General features: G+C 42.1%; 1 protein-coding gene across 3 annotated transcripts in view; it reads left to right on the top strand.

Moving 5' to 3' along the window:
* Positions 1-2,842: 2,842 nt before the first annotated feature.
* The window catches only part of LOC134359412 (traB domain-containing protein-like), a 32,965-nt gene continuing 14,615 nt past the window's right edge, over positions 2,843-21,192 (top strand). The window contains exons 1-5 of one of the 3 annotated variants that reach the window (XM_063072610.1): positions 2,843-2,989; positions 8,122-8,170; positions 12,623-12,789; positions 15,993-16,130; positions 18,428-18,538. In XM_063072610.1, the coding sequence (XP_062928680.1) occupies positions 8,137-8,170; positions 12,623-12,789; positions 15,993-16,130; positions 18,428-18,538 (450 nt within the window). In that variant the 5' untranslated portion in view covers positions 2,843-2,989; positions 8,122-8,136. Of the gene's footprint in view, positions 2,990-3,581; positions 3,601-4,285; positions 4,482-8,121; positions 8,171-12,622; positions 12,790-15,992; positions 16,131-18,427; positions 18,539-21,192 lie in introns of those variants that run through there. The other 2 variants (XM_063072611.1, XM_063072609.1) reach the window with 2 other exon arrangements.

Raw genomic sequence — 21,192 nt, 5'->3', positions numbered from 1 at the left:
ACTATACCTCTTCCCACCCTGTTACTTGTAAAAATGCCATCTGCTTCTCGCAATTCCTCTGTCTCCACCGCATCTGCTCTCTGGATGAGGCTTTTCATTCCAGAACAAAGGAGATGTCCTCCCTCTTCAAAGGAAGAGGCTTCCCTTTCTCCATCATCAACGCTGCCCTCCACTGCATCTCTTCTATTTCACGCACATCTGCTCTCACCCCATCCTCCCACCACCCTACCTAGGATAGAGTCCTTCTTGTCCTCATCTACCACCCCACCAGACTCCGCATCCGGCACATAATTCTCTGCAACTTCCACCATCTCCAATGGGATCCCACCACCAAACACATCCTTCCCTCCCCCCCCCAGTTTCTGCTTTCTGCAGGGATCGCTCCCTACGCAACTCCCTTGTTCGTACATCCCTCCCCACTAAACTCCCTCCTGGCACTTGTCCTTGCAAGCAGAACAAGTGCTACCCCTGTCCCTACACCTCATCCCTCACTACCATTCAGGGCCATAAACAGTCCTTCCAGCCCATTTCACGCACATCTGCTGTCACTCCATCCTCCCGCCATCTCACTAGGAATAGGGTTCCCCCTGTCCTCACCTACCACCCCACCAGCCTCTGGGTCCAACATATAATCCTCCATAACTTCTGCCACCTCCAACAAGATCCCACCACTAAGCACATCTTTCCCTCCCCTCTCTCTGCTTTCTGCAGGGATTGCTCCCTACGCAACTCCCTTGTCCATTCGTTCCCCCCCCATCCCTCTCCACCGATCTCCCTCCTGGCACTTATCCTTGTAAGCAGAACAAGTGCTACACATGCCCTTACACTTCCTCCTCACCACCATTAAGGGCTCCAGACAGTCCTTCCAGGTGAGGCGACACTTCACCTGTGAGTCAGCTGGGGTGATATACTGCGTCCGGTGCTCCCGATGCGGCCTTCTGTATATTGGCGAGACCTGACGCAGACTTGGAGATCGTTTCGCTGAACACCCACGCTCTGTCCATCAGGGAAAGCAGGATCTCCCAGTGGCCACGCATTTTAATTCCATGTCCCATTCCCATTCTGACATGTCTATCCACGGCCTCCTCTACTGTAAAGATGAAGCCACACTCAGGTTGGAGGAACAACACCTTATATTCCGTCTGGGTAGCCTCCAACCTGATGGCATGAACATTGACTTCTCTAACTTCCGCTAATGCCCCACCTCCCCCTCGTACCCCATCCGTTATTTATTTATATACCCACATTCTTTTTCTCTCTCTCCTTTTTCTCCCTCTGTCCCTCTGACTATACCCCTTGCCCATCCTCTGGGCTTCCCCCCTCCCCCTTTTCTTTCTCTCTAGGCCTCCTGTCCCATGATCCTCTCATATCCCTTTTGCCAATCAACTGTCCAGCTCTTGGCTCCATCCCTTCCCTTCCTGTCTTCTCCTATCATTTTGGATCTCCCATTCCCCCTCCCACTTTCAAATCTCTTACTAGCTGTTCTTTCAGTTAGTCCTGACGAAGGGTCTCGGCCCGAAATGTCTGACTGTACCTATTCCTAAAGATGCTGCCTGGCCTGCTGTATTCACCAGCAACTTTTATGTGTGTTACTTGAAATTCCAGCATTTGCAGATTTCCTCGTGAGGCGACACTTCACCTGTGAGTCTGTTGGGATCATATACTGTGTCCGGTGCTCCCAGTGTGGCCTCCTGTATGTTGGTGAGACCCGACGTAGATTGGGAGACTGCTTTGCTGAGCATCTACCAGAGAAAGCGGGATCTCTCAGTGGACCCACTCTAATTCCACTTCTCTTTTCCAGTCCCACGTGTCTATCCATGGCCTGCTGTACTGTCGTGATGAGGCCACACTCAGGTTGGAGGAACAGCACCTTATATTCTGTCTGGGTAGCCTCTAGCCTGATGGCATGAACATTGATTTCTCAAACTTCTGGTGATGTCCTCCCCCTCACCATTCCCCAGCCCCATTTCCCTCTCTCACCTTATCTCCTTGCCCGCTCATCACCTCCCTCTGGTGCTCCTCCCCCCTTTCTTTCTTCCCTGGCCTTCTGTCCTCTCCTACTAGATTCCCCCTTCTCCAACCCTCTATCTCTTCCACCAATCAACTTCCCATCTCTTTACTTCACTCCTCCCCCTCCTGGTATCGCCTATCACCTTGTGTTTCTCCCTCCCCTACACCCGCTTTTTAACTCCTCTTCTTTTTTTCTCCAGTCTTACTGAAGGGTCTCGGCCCGAAACGTCGACTGCACTCTTTTCCATGGATGCTGCCTGGCCTGCCGAGTTCCTCCAGCATTTTGTGTGTGTTGCTTGGATTTCCAGCATCTGCAGATTTTCTGTTGTTTATGAAAACTCTGTATCTGAGTGCAATGGTATTCCTGATTCTCCATCCAAAACTTGCACAACTGACAGTATTGGAAAGCTAGAGGATGTTGCTTACACAAGGAAGGAAACCCTGAACTATCCCCACAGGTGGAGGACCTTCATTGCTGTCCCAGACAGCAGCTGCGTGATGGGCAGTAACACACATCTTGTCCATCGATCCTTACTTGTGCAGAAAAAGTATAAATTCATTTGAGAGTGCAATATTTTGAAAAAATAATTCTCTAGAAGACAAACATTATTGACAAATAGCGAATCAGCATCATAAATCTTATCAGAGGGAAACTAATGCATTTGTTCATTCACCTGCAGGGTTCTGAGGGAAATTCCACTCACCTCTGCAGCTCATATTTTAAACCATGCCAACAGAAGGGGCTGAGGATACAAACGTGATGCCTGTTTACAAACTAGTCAAAACAGCTGGCCACGTCCATGAGAAAAGAAATAGAAACCAATGAAACAGGAAGTTTTTGCGAAAAGGGATTTTCAAGATAACAACTTTTGTCAGGTTGCTTTCAGTTTCATTTGGTACAGCCTCAAAAACGCAGGGTGATCAGAGCACAGCAGTCATCTGTTTTGGCAGAAAACTAACGCTTTGTGGTGGTGCAACTGTGAGTGAACGCTACTATTACACATTTCTAAGGATAAATTAAATTATAAGGGGTGTCATGGTAGGCCAGTGGTTAGCACAGCTCTATTACAGCTTGGGGTTGTTGGAGTTTGGAGCTGAATCCCGGCATCCTCTGTAAGGAGTTTGTATGTTCTTCCCTTGGAATGTGTGAACATCAGCTGGGTCCTCCAGTTCCTCCCACAGTCTGAACATGTACCGGGTAGCTTAATTGTAAATTGTCCAGTGATTAGGTTAGGATCAAATCATGGTTGTAAGGGTCACTGGGCAGTGTGTCTCGAAGGGCCAGGAGGGCATATTCCACACTGTATCTCTAAGTTAAAAAAAAGTAATTTTAGGAGTGTAAGAGCACAAATTTAAATCTCTTTAGCCCATGGAAGACTTGCTTTTACACTATAGCAGTCCCACTTCTGCAATATTTTATAAGTATGGTTTACTTGTAATTTTAGGCTCCCACGTACTGCATTTCTCTTTCTTTTCTCTCTCCTGTCGCTGCCTTGCTAACAAATCATTTTGCATTTATCACTCCCCAGTTGAAGAAACCACATTGTCACTATTTGTGGAATCACAGGACTTATTTGTTGTCAAACAACAGTAAGTTTGTGTAATCTTTGTTATTATTCAGGTTTTTGCCATTAAGATAATTTGAGTAATGCAAATGGGACAAATGGTTTGATGTGGTGGGGAGAAGCACGAGGCTTGGATTTGTGTCCTTATTTGCATTCTTTATCAGTGGCTCTGTAACAGCCACCCCAGACAGAGGGCAACACGGAACACTGCACCACACCACCCAAGTCCATGTAGTTACAGATGCAACGAGAAACTTACTTGCAAAGGCATCACAGGCACAGAACATCAGATAAGCAACACTCGCACGAAAAACAGAAAGTACATACAATGTAAACGTGGTTTTTCAACAAAAAGAGCACTGTTAGAACAAAATAATCCACTTTAGTCTAAAGTGAGGGAAGTGGTCAGAGTGTTGCTATACTGGTGTAACGATTAGGGTTGTGTTGGCTGGTTGAAGGGAAGTAGCTATTCTTGAATGCAGGCTTCTGTACCCCCTGCCCGATGGTAGTGGTGAGATGGGGTTCTTTGATGATGCATCTTGCCTTCTAGAGCCAGCACTTCCTGTAGATACTATCAATAGTGGGAAGGAATGTACCTGTGATATTTTGGTCAGAGGCCATGAAATTAAAACTGAAAGTTCTTCCACTGTTTCTGAGAACTGTTAAAGGTCTTGACGTGACAAACATATTTGTCAGGGGAATACCGAGAGATGCTTGGAGTTTAATCTAGCTGTGAATGATAACCAAAATCCTTGTGAATTACTGCTTTATTTACTGACTGAATTGCAAAGAAAGGAAAACCAAACTAAAATGAAAATAATGAGTTTCTTTCATGGACTCTGCTGCAGATTGGGTAAATATGTCAAACAAAACAGCAACAGGAATTCAATGTGGAGGTGGGAGATGGTAAGTAATTTAACCTTAGGATCATTAGTAACCAAATAAATCTATACCAGCAGCCTGATTACAGTATCAAAGTTAAAATTAAATAGTCAAGATCCAATTAAAATGATCCAGATGGAATTAAGTTAGTGGTAGATGTAGATATTAAATACATGTAATGTAATATTATACACTGTGAATATAAATAGACTTGTTGGGAGACTTGGGGGAGTTGGATGCAGTTTCTGTTCTACACTCATCATCAATATTTCTTACTGAGTATAAGTAATTTGTTTCTTATTTGTTATTGTTTTTAAAAATTATGTATAGCAATGTACTTCTGCCGCAAAACAAAACAAATATGCTTGTGATTATTATGATTATGAGGACACGCAGTCCCCTTTTATTGTCATTTAGTAATGCATGCATTAAGAAATGATAAAATGTTTTTCCAGAATGATATCATGAAAACACATGACGAACCGACTTAAAAACTAACAAAAACCACATAATTATAACATATAGGTACAAGAGTGCAAAGCAATACCGTAATTTGATAAGAACAGACCATGGCACGGTAAAAAGTCTCAAAGTCTCTCGAAAGTCCCATCATCTCACGCAGACGGTAAACCTCCAGTGCCGCCAACTTGCCGATGCAGCATCCTGGAAACATCTGACCACAGTCCGACTGAGTCCATCCAAAAAACTCCGAGCCTCCGACCCACCTCTTCGACAATGAGCACCAAGCACCATCTCTGCCGAGCACTTCGACCCCGGCCCCGGCAACAGGTGATACGCAAAGCCGAGGATTTGGAGCCTTCGTCTTCGGAGATTCTCGATCGCACAGTAGCAGCAGTAGCGAAGCGGGCATTTCAGAAGTTACTCCAGATGTTCCTCTGCGCTTCTCACGGCTGTCTCCATCAAATCCAGATTGTGCACGGCCCCCTAGTTACACATAATCGATATTCATTCGGAACGGCCGCGCGCGCTGCGTCGCGCCGCCATCTTCTCCTCTCTTCGATATTAAACCTGAGATTTGATTCTGAACTAGAGGCATAAGAGGGAGGGCTCCACATTTTAAGTTGGCTGGTAAATGAACAAGCAGAGACCTTCAAAGAGAAGAAAGCTCAAATATTCCCATCAGTGGGGAAAGCAGAGGCCCTCTGTGGGTTGAATTCGACTATGAAAGTTGTGACTCTGCTGACTATGTAATACGCAAGCTAGGGCAGTAGGATATGGACAGCAAGCAGTTGCCCATGCAGCAGGCTCTCCCGCTCCACATATCTGATGAGGAACCCAAAGGAATGGGCAAGACCGATACAGTTTGGCACCAGCAGCATCGCGGGAGTTGTAGTCTGTGTTGAACTCAATGTAGGACTGATTTAGGGACTCCAGCTCTGAATTTATCCTTGGGGTATATTCCTGAAACCTTCCCCATGAGTGGGTGTAGCCACAAGGCAACAGTTTTGAGATCAGAGTTTTCCTTCTCCTTGATGAGCTGCCAAACATGCCTGACGAGCCCCATCTGCTCAAAAAGGACACAAAGCTGCAGTAAAGATAATCCGAATTAAACACTGTGGAAAAATGATGACTTTTGGTAAAAAAATGGGTCCACAATTCTACAAAGAACTAAACTGAATATTAAAAAATACAGGGAAAACAGAAATATGAGGGATAACCAGTGTTGGAAGGACTGAATCTGAGGATGTCTGGTGCCTTTCAGACTAACTAAGCAGGATGCAGCCAATCATAGTCTCCGTGACCATGATTGTTCTTGGCAAATTCTTCTACAGCAGCCATTTGCCATTGCCTTCTTCTGGGCGGTATCTTTACTTTCAGGTGACCCCAGCCATTATCAATCTTCAGAGATTGTCTGCCTGGTGTTAATGGTCGGATAACCAGGACGCGATGTGCACCAGCTGCTCATACGACCATCCACCACCTGCTCCCCCTGACCGGGGGCTAAGCAGGTGCTACACCTTGCCCAAGGGTGACCTGCAGGCTAGCGGAGGGAAGGAGCACCTTACACCCCCTTTAGTAGAGACGTATCTCCACCCCAGCACCCAAAGTGTGATGTTACATGACATGGCACATGATGATGATGATGATGAAGCAGGGTGTATCCTACATTGTCGAGAAAACTAAGTATAGAATTGTGAGAGGACCAAACCCCTCTCAGGAGAAATATTAAGAGGTAGTAAATCAGGATCAAATTGATAAGCATTTGGAAATGCGGAGACAGGTAAACAACACCCAACACAAAAACAGAAATGGTTGAAGGGAGTAACACAGATAATGTCATAGTCATAGAGTCATAGAAAGGTACAGCACAGAAGCAGGCCATTTGGCCCATCTAGTCTGCCTACTCCCATCGACCTGTGCTGGGACCATAGCCCTCCATTCCCTTACTATTCATGTACCTACCCAGACTTCTCTTAGACGTTGACAATGAGCTGGCAAGCACCACTTGTGCTGGCAGCCTATTCCACACTCTCATGACCCTCTGAGTGAAGAGGTTTCCCCTTGTATTCCCCTTAAATTTTTCACTTTTCACCCTTAACCCATGACCTCTGGTTGTAGCCCTGCTCAACCTCAGTGGAAAAAGCCTGCTTGTATTTACCCTATCTATACCCCTCATAATTTTGTATACCTCTAACAAATCTCCTCTCAATCTTCTACATTCCAAGGAATAAAGTCCAAACCTATTCAATCTTTCCATATACAGTAACCCAGGTCCTTCAAACTAAGCAACGTCTTTGTAAATTTTCTCTGTACCCTTTCAACCTTATTTACATCTTTCCTGTCAGCACACAATACTCCAAATTAGGCCTCACCAATATCTTATACAACTTCAACATAACATCCTGTAATGTAACATGTTTTTACATCCAAGAAGTCAAATAAAATACTGATTTATTCCTTAAGTGCGACTTCTTGTATAGTGGAGGCAACAGGCTTGGCTGCAGTGGGAGGCTGGCAGAGGAGTAGTGACAATCTGCGCGCCACAACTCCTTACAGTACAGACGACCCGGGTTCAATTCCCGCCACTGCCTGCAAGGAGTTTGTGCGTTCTCCCTGTGACCTCGTGGGTTTCCTATGGTGTTCCAGTTTCTTCCCACAGTCCAAACATGTTCCGGTTGGTAGGTTAATTGGTCATAGTAAATTCTCCTGTGATTAGGCTGGGATTAAATTGGGGGATTGCTGGGCAGCATGGCTCGAAGGGCTGAAAAGGCCCGTTCCACGCGCTATCTCAATAAGTAAATAGATAACATAGAACAATTTATGGACGATCACATTTGCTTTTGGCAGAGCTTATTAAAATCAGCTTCTGACGTTAACAAGAGTCACAGAAATCAAAGTAACAGTGAAGCAAAGGGCTATTTAAGTGCAGTGACCGCAAATGACCAAGGTCAGGTGACCTGGAGTTTTATCCAAATTCCCAGGGACTTCAGGACAAACCTGCACAGTTCTCAGACGTTCCTGCTCTCTCAATATTGTATCTCCAGCAACTTCTATCACAAAACATAATGGAAGTTAAACGAGTATGACCGGATCTAATTACTGACAACTAGTGTTCTTTGATTTATTAGAGGGACTTTTCTTTGGCCTAATGATGGCTTTGTGAACACAGTTGTATAACATTACATTCCTTTGCACCCTACAGGTATTTTCTGGACAAATGCAGAACCTTGGCATTAACCGGACAAACATATGTAAGTCTTACATAAACTGGAGTTTATTGAATTCAAAAGATATACCAGAAGGAAAGATAGTTAATCTTGCTTTAACTTATAATTGCATCTCATGATAACTTCTCTATAAGTTCAACTGGCTGAAAGATAAGAAATACAATTACTTTTTCTCATTTTGTAACGTAACTACACGTCGGGGGCTATTATTTAATGGGGAATGATGAAGCATGGGGCTGAATTCATTGTTTCAGCAGCCCCAGTAACATGGAATTAAATTTGTCACATAGATTTTGAAAGGCCATATTGGGAAATGAATGAACTGTGACTCCTGTTGTCCCTTCTAGGGATCAAATCTGTCTGCAGCATTCTTGATATATGTTTGTTGGTTGAACCAGGAATTCATACACTTTTAGATGATACAATAAAAAAGCACTTGTTTCGTTGAACACATGTGAGAGATAGAGAGAGAGACAGAAAGAGATAGACAGAGACAGATAGAGAGAGAGATAGAGAGACATTCAGAGAGAGACAGAGGGAGAGACAGACAGTTAGACAGACAGAGTGTCATAAAGCAAAGACAACGAAAGGATTAACATGTACCTTCATTAAAATAATGCAATTCACAAGTAAGTTAACGTGTTTGTGAAGTGATGACCCAAATTATTCTCCCCTAGGTTTACAGACAAGCAATATTCTTTGGTGGACGTCTATTGCAAGATGATTCTGCTTTTATTATTCGTATTAATATTCACTTTGCCAATTGCCTCTTGCATCACTCTCTACTTTCTCTCTGAAGATGAAGTTTGTGTCCAATTTCAAATCTACGATACTTGAATGAAATACCAGCCAGCTCAGAACTTGCTCAGTCCCAAATCTTGTAGGAGTCAGACGGAATTGCAGATACTTCACAATGCATGCGTTATGGTCTGTTAGTAGTTCCAGAGTACAAACAATAAACCATGATACTGAGGGTTTCATAAATTGATCATTGGGAATTTTTAATTTTAATGCACTTTTCTGTTTTATTATAACACTAAACAGCCATTAAATACCAGTGTCAATTAATAAATAATTAATAACTTTTAATCATGGATTTAATTTTTAAACTTCCATCAGTCCTTTGATGAGGTAGACAGGAGGGTAGATGATAGCAGAGAAGTGAATGTTCTCTACATGGACTTTAGCAAGTACTTTGACAAGGTCTCTCATGGCCGGTTAGCCTGGAAAGTTAAATCACATGGGATCGAGAGGAAGCTAGAAGATCTGATTCATAATTGTCTCAGTGTTTGGAAGCAGAGAGTGATGGTTTAGAGTTATTTCTTGGACTGGAGGCCTGTGTCTTCTGGTGTACCTCAGAGTTCAGTGCTGGGATTGTCACAGTGTTCGCTGGCAATGACAGAACCCAAGTGTAGCAGAAAGATGGATTCTCATGTAGAGACTGAGACCAGGGTTTATACATTGGAATTCCAACAGAATATCAGTGGCTAGGCCGCGTGACATAACATTCTCAAAACTAGGAACCCACGATTGTACTAACAGAGTAGATGCTTAAATAATACAATTAACACGGAATCCCCGAGCCTATCAAAATAAGCTTAACAAGGAAATATGCACAATATAAATCTCATTAAACAACAACTAACTAATTCATGTGCTCTAAAAACCTGGGAGCTCAACACTCTCCAACTCCCCCCACAGGCCCGGAGAGCTTGTTACAGGATCCTTTGTTTGTAAATGTAGATAAACAATTTCAAAATGAACGTACAAGCTTGTTGACTTGTTACAAACTTGTTAGTAAGTTTGCAGATGATACTAAAATAGATGGTGTTATAGATAGTGGATGAAGAAAAATTCCAGAGGAACTTTGATCAGCTAGGCATGTGGGCTAAGGAATGACAAATGACTTTCAATCTAGATAAATATAAAGTATTGTATTTTGGGAGATCAAAGCCAAGATAAGCCTTATACAGTGACTGGTAGGTCCCTGGAGAGTGTTATAGAGCTGAAGGACCTAGAAATTTAAGTGCATAGTTTGCTGAAAGTGGTATTACAGATAGATAAATTGGTGAAAAAGGTGTTTGTCATGCATCTTTGGTTGGGGCATTGAGTATAGGAGACGGGAAGTTATGTTGCAGTTATATAAGATATCAGTGAGGCTGCACTTGGTGTATTATCTACCGTTTTGTTCACCCAGTTATAGGAACATCATTATTTAACTGACAAGAACGCAGAGAAGATTTACCTGGATGTTACCTGGATTTGGGGGTGTGGAATTGTAAAAATGACATTTTTATCTGTAACAAAATGGAACCTGTATTTACTAGAGTGCTTTGCTAATGGTTTTCATCCAACATTATGTGTTGGATCTTGAGTATATGGCAAACTGCAGAAAGACAAACTGACTCAGCTACTGGAAGAATGCCAAGTACACTAATTAAGTAGACTAACAGAATGCACTCTGTCCTTGAACAGGTGCGGGTAGCTAACACTTGTCTATAAAGGGGTGACTATGCTGTCTGTGGTTTTGAAGCTATCACCGGCTCGTTTGCGATGATGGTCTTCCCTTGCAGCAAGTAAAATAAGTGTGCTTATGATTGACCCAGTCTGAGTTAATTGTTGTTTGTTATAAGATGTAACAAAAAGGTGCTTGACAGGGACCTGAGTTACAAGATGAGGTTGAATAAAAAAGCCTTTATTTCCAGGAATGTAGGAGATTGAGAGGTCACCAAAACGTGGTATGTAATAACACGAGGGGCTTAGATAGGGTGATAGCACATAGTTTATTTCCTAGGGAGGTGGTGCTAGAAGGTATAAGTTTAAGATCAGAGATAATCATTATCGTCATTGCGTGCTGTATCATATGATATAGGAGATCATGGCCTTTCCATGACCATGGTTGTTCTTGGCAAATTTTTTCTGCAGAAGTGGTTTGCCATTGCTGTCTTCTGGGCAGTGTCTTTACAAACCAGGTGACCCCAGCCATTATCAATACTCTTCAGAGACTGCCTGACTAGTGTCACTGGTTGCATAACCAGGACTTGTGATATGCACCAGCTGCTCATCTGACCATCTAGCACCTGCTCCCATGGCTTCACGTGACCCTGATCGGGGGTGCAGGTTGCTAAGCAGTTGCTACACTATGCCCAAGGGTGACCTGTAGGCTAGCAGAAGGAAGGACAGCCTTACACCTCCTTTGGTAGAAATGTATCTCCACCCCACCACCCAGATCAGAGATGAGAGATTTAAAAGTGACGTCAGGGGCATCTTCTGCAGGCAAAAGCCGGTTTGTATTTGGAATGAGCTGCAAGAAATAATGGTTGAAGCAAGCACATTAGCAACTTTTCAAAGTCAACTAGATAAGTACTTCAATAGAGAGGATTAGAGGGCTATGGGCCAAAAGTGGGCAGATGGGGCAAGCTTGCTGGACAACTCGGTTAGGATGGATGAGTTGGGTCAAAGGGCCTGTTGGCATGTTATATGACTGTGAATTCATAACTAACCAGTGTTATAGAGCAGAATCCACAAAACCTCTCCCTAAATTGGAAACTCTTGAGTTATTTATAATTTTGTTACAAGGATCTACACCCTGGTAATAATGATCAGAGAAGCACAGGGGGAATCTATATTTACTGACCATTACATTTATTGGCTCAGTTCACAAGCACATGAATTTACAGAGCCAAAGACTTGTGTGCAGACCTACTACGTTTCCCACACCCTGCAGGCACAGTCAAAGAATAGAAAAGGTGATACCTTGTGATCACAATCTAATCTCAATGTGTCTATGTGGTACACCTCATGTGTGATTCTTGGTCTCTGGAGAGTTGTTGCTACTTTGCATTTGAAGCCTCTGATTTTGTATTCATTCCTTACTAGTTCAAATGTCACATTTTGGTGTCGTTGGCTCTGGGTCATCTGACTGACCAAATACACCTTCTTATTGGCTTTGGTCCAAGCCAGCATCCATTTATTGCCCTCTTTCGCAAATGACAAACTGGTAATTTATGGTGCTTTGTTCTAAATCAGTTATCAAAGCAGAAACCAGCTTGAAGAAAAAGAACCTCAGGGTATATATTGTATACATTTCTCTGACATTAAATATGCCTATTGAAACATATTGAAACCTATTGAATCACTCAGGGTAGACACAGACCCTACCATACACAATCCTGCATGCTATATCATACTAAAGAAGACCTCACAAATAACTCCTTATTTGGAAATAATCTCTAGTCCAGCAGATTACCTGAAACATCATTATTTCTACTTTAAAACACTGGTTTTTGTCAATCAAATCCAGTTCACAAAATGGAAGATGCAGAGCAGCTTCACAAAATGGCAGCCTCCATTTCTTTGACCTCATGGCAAGAACAAAGACAGTTGGTCTGTCTGCTTCCACTGTCTTTGATTCATTTGCATTCACTGATTTGTAAATTGTAGTTCTTTCTGGCTAACAATATATTTATCTTCCAGCTTACAACCAGGTTTACAGGAGTCTGAGGTACTTGAAAATTAAGGAAAGAGAGGCGTGTTCAAACTTACCAGACTCTGTAACTGAACTTGTCACTGAAGATGGGTGCAAGGTCTACCTGGTTGGCACAATCCACTACAGTAGAAAGAGCATAATGGATGTACAACAGGTAAAATAAAAATATGTAAGATATGCAAAGAAATCTATGTAAATAATTATTTTAAAACTCATTATTTTAAGACTAAAACTCTTACTTTAAAAATTCTTGTTTTAGTCTTATTTTAAGATTAAAACTCATTTTAAAGTACAACTATGTAATGTTGAGGCTTTTTAAGGCATTGGTCAGAGTGCAGTTGAAGTATTGTGATTAGTTTTGGGCCCCTTATTGAAGAAAAGATGCGCTGGCATTGGAGATGGTCCAGTGGATGTCCCCAAAAGTGATTCCGGGAATGTAAAGGTTAACATATGGTGAGAGCTTGATGGCTCTGGACCTGTACTCACTTGAGTCCAGAAGAATGAGGGGGGAATCTCACTGAAGCCTATCAAATATTGAAAAACCTAGTCAGAGTGGATGTGGAGAGGATGCTTCCTATAGTGGGTGAGACTAGGACCTGAGGGCACAGCCTTGGAACAGAGGGATGTCTTTTAAGAACAGGGATGAGGAGGAACCTCTTTAGCCACAAAGTGGTGAATCTTTGGAATTCATTGCCATAGATGACCGTGGAAGCCAAGTCATTGAGTATCTTTAAAACAGAGGCTAACAGGTTCTTGGTTAGTAAGGACATCAAAGTTATGAGGAGAAGGCAGGAGAAAGGGGTTGAGAGGGATAATAAATCAGCCTTGGTGCATTAATAGAACTGATTTGATGGGCCGAGTGGACTAATGCTGCTCTTATGTTTTATGGCCATGATCTACTTAATTCAGAGAAAACAGTAATGAAACTGTAACACTTATGTATGTTCCAGAGTAGGTACTGAATTTTGCTTTGAATTTTCACAATAGCCTTTGATGTGACCAATAGCTTCTGGTAATCTTAAAACTTTCACCTGGAGTATCTTAGTTTGCAGCTCCAACAATTCGCTCAGCACCAGTTCCCCTGTAATTCTAATTTTTCTGTATTTCTCCTTCCCTTCCAGTTTCTGATTTATAGCAGTTTCTGGTTAGTTACTTGCGTCCTGGTAATGATCAAGACTGATTATGTTTTCTGCTATTTTCTCATTTTCCATTACTAGATCCCCAGACTCTCTTCCTTTTGAATCAATCTTCACTTTCCTCTCCTAAATATCTGTGCTATAATTTATTATCTGCATACAGTACAATGGTCATCTAATACTGGAATATCTAAATATCCTAACAGTCTACCTTGGCGCACCATTAAAGCAAGAGGTATCCTTCTGACAAGCTCAATAACAAATGTGTATGAAATACTATAGTTGGAAACATTCTGTAAGAGCATAATATCACAATGAAATTTTACGGGAAAACTTAATTAATTAATTAATTGAGTTACAGCGTATAATAGGCCTTTCTGGTCTTTCGACGCATGCCATCCCTCAATTTCCGATTTAACCCTAACCTAATCATGGAACAGTTTACAATGACCAATTAACCTAACAAGTCTTTGGACTGTGGGATGAAAGTGGAGCCCCCAGAGGAAGTTCACACATTCCACAGGAGGATGTACAAATCCCTTACAGAGGAAGCTGGGATTGAACTGACGCCCGAGTTATTGAAGTGTTGCGTTAATCGCTATGTTGCCATGGCGCCCAAGTTTAGATGAATTGTATGGCACATGATTAAGCAAGGACTATTAGATTTCAGTTTAGCTAGTTAAGAAGCACAATATAACATTACATGTTAGTTTGTAACTGTGTAGGTTTCCCTTGAATGCTTTGGTTGTTCACACATCTCACATGGGATAATTGACCACTGTAAATTGCCCTCAATGTGTAGGTGGGTTGATAGAAATATAAGACCATATGATACAGGAGCAGAATTAGGCCTTTTGGCTCATCAAGTCTGCTCCACCATTTCATCATGGCTGATCCATTTCCCTCTCAGCCCTAACCTCCTGCCTTCTCCCCGTATCCCTTCATGCCCTGTCTAATCAAGAATCTTTCAACCTCTGCCTTAAATATACCCGATAACTCGGCCTCCTCAGCCACCCATTGCAATGAATTCCAGATTCACCACACTCTGACTAAAGAAATTCCTCTTCATCTCCGTTCTAAATGGACATTCCTCTATTCTGAGGCTGTACCCTTTGGACCTAGGCTCTACCACCATTGGAAATATCCTCTCCACATCCATTGTTTTGAGGCCTTTCAACGTTCGATAAGTTTCAATGAGATTCCCCTCGTTCTTTTGAATTCCAGTGAGTACAGGCCCAGAGCCATCAAACGATAAAGCCTTTCAATCCTGGAATCATTTTTGTGAACCTTCTCTACAATGTCAGCACTTTCCTTCTGAGATAAGGAGCCCAAAATTGCGCACAATACTCTAAGTGCGTTATAAAGTCTTAACATTGCATCTTCGCTTTCACATTCTAATCCTCTCAAAATGAATGCTAACATTTCATTTGCCTTCCTGACCACTAACTCAACCTGCAGGTTAACCTTTGGGGAATCCTGCACAAGGATTCCCAAGTCCCTTTGCGCCTCAGTTTTTGAATCTTCACTCCATTCAGAAAATAGGTTATGCTTTTATTTCTTCTACCAAAGTACATGACTATACATTTCCCGACACTGTATTCCATCTGCCACCACTTTGCTCATTTTCCTATTTTGTCTGAATCCTTCCGAAGACTCTCTGCTTCCTCAACTCTACCTGCCCCTCCACCTATCTTTGTATTGTTCACAAACTTGGCCACAAAGCCATCAATTCCATCATCCAAATCATTGAAATATAACATAAAACGACTCGGTCACAACACTGAACCCTGTGGAACACCACTAGTCACCAGCAGCCAACAAGAGAAGGCTCCCTTTATTCCTACACTTTGCCTCCTGCCAATCTGCTAATGCTCTATCTATGCTAGTACCTTTCTTGCAATACCATAGGCTCTTAATTTGTTAAGCAGCCTCACGTGCTGCACCTTGTCAAAGGCCTTCTCAAAATCCAAGTACGCAACATCCACCAATTCTCTTTGTCTATCTTGCTTGCTATTTCTTCAAAGAATCCCTACAAATTTGCCAGGCAAGACTTTCCCTTGAGGAAACCATGCTGACTACAGCACATCGCTCCAATGTGGCAGGAATAAAATGCGATTAGTGCAAATTGGTGCTTGTTGGTCACTGAGGATCTGTTTAAATGCTCTGTGACACTGTGATTACTAGAGAGGGAAAGTGACATCAATGAATGTTCTTCTTCCAGGTTATCCAGATGGTGCAACCTGACGCTGTGGTGGTAGAACTTTGTAAACTGAGAGAGCCGTTTCTAACATTAGATGAGCGGGTCATAGAAGAAGCAGACAAGCTGGATTTAAACAAAATACAGGCATTAATGAAGCAGGTACTATTGTTTCCATTATGTTTTAATGATTTGTTGTTGCCTTATACAAAATTCAAATTTGTTTCTATTATTTTGCACTCAGTTTACCAGTGACACGGAAAATGAAATTAACAATGCAATCAGCTCTATGTCTAAAGTTTGTGGGTTCAAACCCTGCTCCCTTGATCACCATTATTTGTGATCACATAAAGTACTGAAGAAACATTGTCCCGCTCTAAGTGCTATGTTTTGGATAAGATATTGAGCTGAGGACCAGACTTATCCCTCAGATTTACAGTCCTGTGCAAAACTCTTAGTTATAGTCAAATTGTTATATTGATTGCACTGTTTGCATCTCAAACTTCCTTTATAGGTAGAGAGCATCATATATACGCAACAACTCCTATGTAAGGAGTTCTACTCTTGCATTCTTTGTCATCAGAGATCAAGAAGACCTCTGAAGACACTAGCCATCTCCCTTTGTGCTCAATGTACAGGACCACAGTGGGGATTTTCACCCTTCATTTTCAATGGTTTCATCTTTGCTAGATCATTTTGAAACATCACAAGATAAAATGCTTCCTTGATGTCAAGGATGGTGAATCTCACCCTACTTTTAGATTTTTTTTCAGTCCTTTTATTTTTTTTTCAGATTTTGGTTGGGCACACACTCAGCCAGCTTCTTTCCTTCCGCCAACAGATTCGTGAACAGTTCATGAACCCGCGAACTCCACCCAACTATTGGCACTATTTATTTCTATTTATATATTGTATTTCTTATTGTAGCGTACAGTAAGTTTTGTTCTGTATTGCATTGTACTGCTGCAGAGCAACAACTTACATGACATAGTGATATTAAACCTCAGTATGAGTCTGTTGTATAAATATAGCATTGTTTGCTGTCCAGAAATGTGGTAATGTTAGAAGCGAGAATTAATCAACAGGCTCATTCGGGACTCATTTATTGATGTAGTGATACAGCGCAAAGTAGGCTTTCCTGGCCACTTCAAGCCACCCCAGCAACCACCGACAACCCTGATTTAACACTAACCTAATCATGGGACAATTGACAATGACTAATTAACCTTTGGACCATGGGGAGAAACCAGAGTACCAGGTGAAAACCCACATATTCAACGGGGAGGACTCACAGAGACTCCTTACAGAACGGTGCTGGAATTAAACTCCGAACTGCGGAACTCCCGAGCTGTGGTACCGTCACACTAACCGCTACACTACCATGGCACCCGAAATGTAGTCAGGAAATGCAATAAAGGTAGGCTACATAATTAAAAAAGTCAAAGCCATGTGTCAATGTCATCATTGCCTGAGGATGCTAGTTTTATTTCAAATTAAAAGCCCTTCTACGTTGAGTTACAGTACATCAAAAGATAGGACAAAAACTATCTCCACAATGTCTTTCATTTCCACTGTGTTAGTGGTCCATCTTCAGTACCCCATCACTAATGTTCTCAATACAGTCGGTCATCTGCATTGACAGGCCACGTGGTTTGCATCCTTTCCAGCAGACTTCTGAAACTCTTCATTCAGAACTTTGTCACAACAGGAGATTACCAGCTGGACAAGGGAAATACTTGAAAGGAAATTCTATAGATGCACAGTGGAGGGGATTCTAACTGGTTTCATTGCCGTCTAGTATTTGTGGGGAGGGGAGCACTGCCCAGGATCAAAATAAGCTGCAGAGAGTTGTAAACTCAGTCAGCTCCACCACGGACACCAGCCTCCCCAGCATCCAGGACATGTTCAATGAGCGATGCCTCAAAGAGGAGGCATCCATCATTAAGGACCCCCATCACCCAGGTCACGCTTTATTCTCATTGCTACCATAAGGAAGGAGGTACAGGACCCTGAAGACCACACACTCAATGATTCAGGAACAGCTTCTTCCCAATCTGCCATCAGATTTTTAAATGGACAATGAACCCATGAACACTACCTCTCTACTTTTTTTTGCGCTATTTATTTAATTTAACTTATATATATATTTACTATAATTCACAGTTTTTATTATTATATATTGCGAAGTACTGCTGCTGCCACATAACAACAAATTTCACAACATATGCTAGAGATATTAAACCTGATACTAATTCTCAAGTCCTCTTTGAAAAAGCATAGCACTCCCACTGACTCATGATAATATTTCATTTTAGCCAGTCAAAACTGAGAAGGGACATGAGATACTGCAGTAAGAATGTCGAGAATACGTATCAGAAGCAGAAAGAAGTCCAATCGAAACGGGGGAAGAGGAAGCACGCTGTACCTCTAGCTAATCACCCATCTTTCCCCCCCTGCAGCTTGGTGTGTGGCCTACTCTGTGGTTAATTCTGTTACTGAAGATCTCAGACATTCTAACTAAAGAGCTGGGCATTTTACCAGGTGGAGAATTCAGGCGGGCTTACAGAGAGGTAAGGATTCTGTCTCTGCTGTTCCGTAGTTCAGATATTCCAAAGCACTTCCAGTATACTTATAACTTGCAAGCTGCCTCGGCCTGAAACGTCGACTGCACCTCTTCCTAGAGATGTTGCTTGGCCTGCTGCGTTCACCAGCAACTTTGATGTGTGTTGCTTGAATTTCCAGCATCTGCAGAATTCCTGTTGTTTGCCTTCCCTATTGCTTGATAACAAAACTTCTTGGTGTCTTGGTTTTATTTTTACAATCTATGCACTGTCTTTACCTTTCGAAATTCAGTTGTAGTAACAATTTGGGAATACCCGCAGGACTGTACCCAGTACAAGCTATACAAGTTATATGGATATATAAATAAGAAGAGGGTGGTGGGGTAAATTAAGAGAATGACATTGGAGAATTAACAGCACACTGAGAAATGGCAGATACGTTTGCATCAGTCTTCAGTTTGCTAACATCCCAAATATATTAGATAGGCTAATTTCAAATAAAATGGAAGGACTTACTGTATACAAATCCCAATTATAAAGGATAAGGGATGTGTGGTGAAAGCCCAAGTGCAGTGGTAGGGACTCTGAAGCGGACGAACAGTTCACTGTCTTAATAACTATGCAGAAAAAACAGACTCTAGGCCATCAAGGCTGTTAACTAAAACTCTCAAGCTCTCACTGCGGTTCAGAAGCAGTAACTTAACACTAAATAAATACAGCTCCTTAACAGTGTCGATCTAAACCAGGGTCGCTACAGGTTCCACAAGAGATGTTGATTACAAAAATAAATATCGCTTTTTGAACTTGGTGCGATGCTAGTGCTCGCAGTGGTGGGCAGTGAGCGGGCAGCCCGTTAGAGGTCTCTCAGCTCAGTATGGCAATGCTCAGTAGGACCATGTTTATTTGGCTGAGGCCGCTCCCTCCCAAATTACCTCCCCCAACTTCCTCTTATGCACTGCCGACTGACTTATGGGAGCGAAGAAACTCTACTGGTGTTGGAGGAAAATATTCATTCTGAAGACGGTTCAATGTGCCGAGTTTTGAAGAGGAGGTGTGAGATGGAAGAAAAGGATTCTAGGCCTATGGGCAACTCTGATAAGGTTAATGATGAAGAAGTACAATCTTTCGAGTCATTTCACTGCACCAGTGCAACAACGGACACAAGAAAATTCTGCCTTTGTAACCAGTCCATGTAAAACCCATTGATCCAAGTTGTCCTCTTCCATTGTGCCTAGTCTGGCTAATACAGCAATGGCTCCAGCAAAATTGAAAAAACACTTAACTACAAATGACAGCCATATGATGCACAAAAGTGCTGATTACTTCAAACCGCTGTTTACAAACAGAGTAAAGCTTTTGTTAATAAAGTCACAGTCAGTAAAAACATCAGGAAGCAGGTTATTTAGTAGCAGAACTTAATACCCAGAAAAGGAAAGGACACACTATTGGTGAGAACTTTATAATGCCAGTACGTAAAATTAAAGTGGGTAAAATACTAGGACAAGATGCAGCATGAGAAATTCAGAAGGTTTCACTCTCAAACAGTGTGATAAGTCAACGTATTGATGATATGTCACATGATGCTGAAGAGGTTTTGTGTGATAAACTGGAAAACAACAGCTTCTCTATCCAGGTTGATGAGTCAACAGGTTTCTCCAATCAATGTCATATTGTAACATTTGTAAGATTCATAAATGATGGTGAAATTCAAGCACCCTTTTTTCTGTTGCAAACAGCTGCCTGACACAAGCAAATGCTAAGATATATTTAGTGTTTTGTCTTCATATCTGGAAACAAAAGGTCTGTCTTGGAATTGTGTTGGCATCTGTACTGATGGTGCCCCATCAATGGTTGGCTCCATGAGGGTTTCATTTCTCTTGTAAAAAAAGAAAATCTTTATTTAAATTAAATCTACCGAGCCTACCTTTAGAAAAATTAAATCCCATTTTGGCTTAAGCCACTTAGTTAACAGAAATTTGTTACGCTTGCTGTATGAGTTTTCAAAATTTATGAAAGGGAAATAAAGGAAATTTCAGGAAAGGTAAGCTAAGTTTAACTGCCTTTTTTTTAAGCAAGCTTGGCTAAAAATTTATTCTCTACAGCACCGACAATTCTTTTTGGATTATTATATCTACAACTTACTGATCACGCTAACGTACTGGGAGCTGTAGATATAATAATTTTTACACAGAGGTTCCCTGAGGTCAGAGAATTATTCCAAGGGTTCCTCCAGGGCAAAAAGGTTGAGAAAGGTTGATCTAAACAGTAAAATTAATCTTCTGGTAATTGCTTACCCTCCTCTCCTTCACTCTTTATCTCCTTACCTGCCCATCACCTTCCTCTGGTGCTCCTCCCCCTTCCTGTTCTTCCATGGGTGTCTGTCCTCTCCTAGCAGATTCTCTCTTTCTCCAGCCCTTCATCGCTTTCATCAATCAATTTCATATCACCCGTCCCCCCTCTCCTGGTTTCACCTATCACCTACCACCTTGTACTTCTTCCCTTCCCCCCACCTTCTTACTCTGACTTGTCCTGATAAAGAGTCTTGGCCCGAAACATTTATTCATTTCCATATATGCTGCCTGGCCTGCTGAGTTCCTCCAGCAATTTGTGTGTGTTGCAAATTAATCTTAGCGTTGTCTACAGTACTGTGCAAATGTCTCAGG

The sequence above is a fragment of the Mobula hypostoma genome, chromosome 20, assembly GCF_963921235.1.
Source record: "Mobula hypostoma chromosome 20, sMobHyp1.1, whole genome shotgun sequence".
In the NCBI taxonomy this organism is placed as follows: Eukaryota; Metazoa; Chordata; class Chondrichthyes; order Myliobatiformes; family Myliobatidae; genus Mobula; species Mobula hypostoma.
This window is presented reverse-complemented; position numbering and strand designations above follow the sequence as displayed.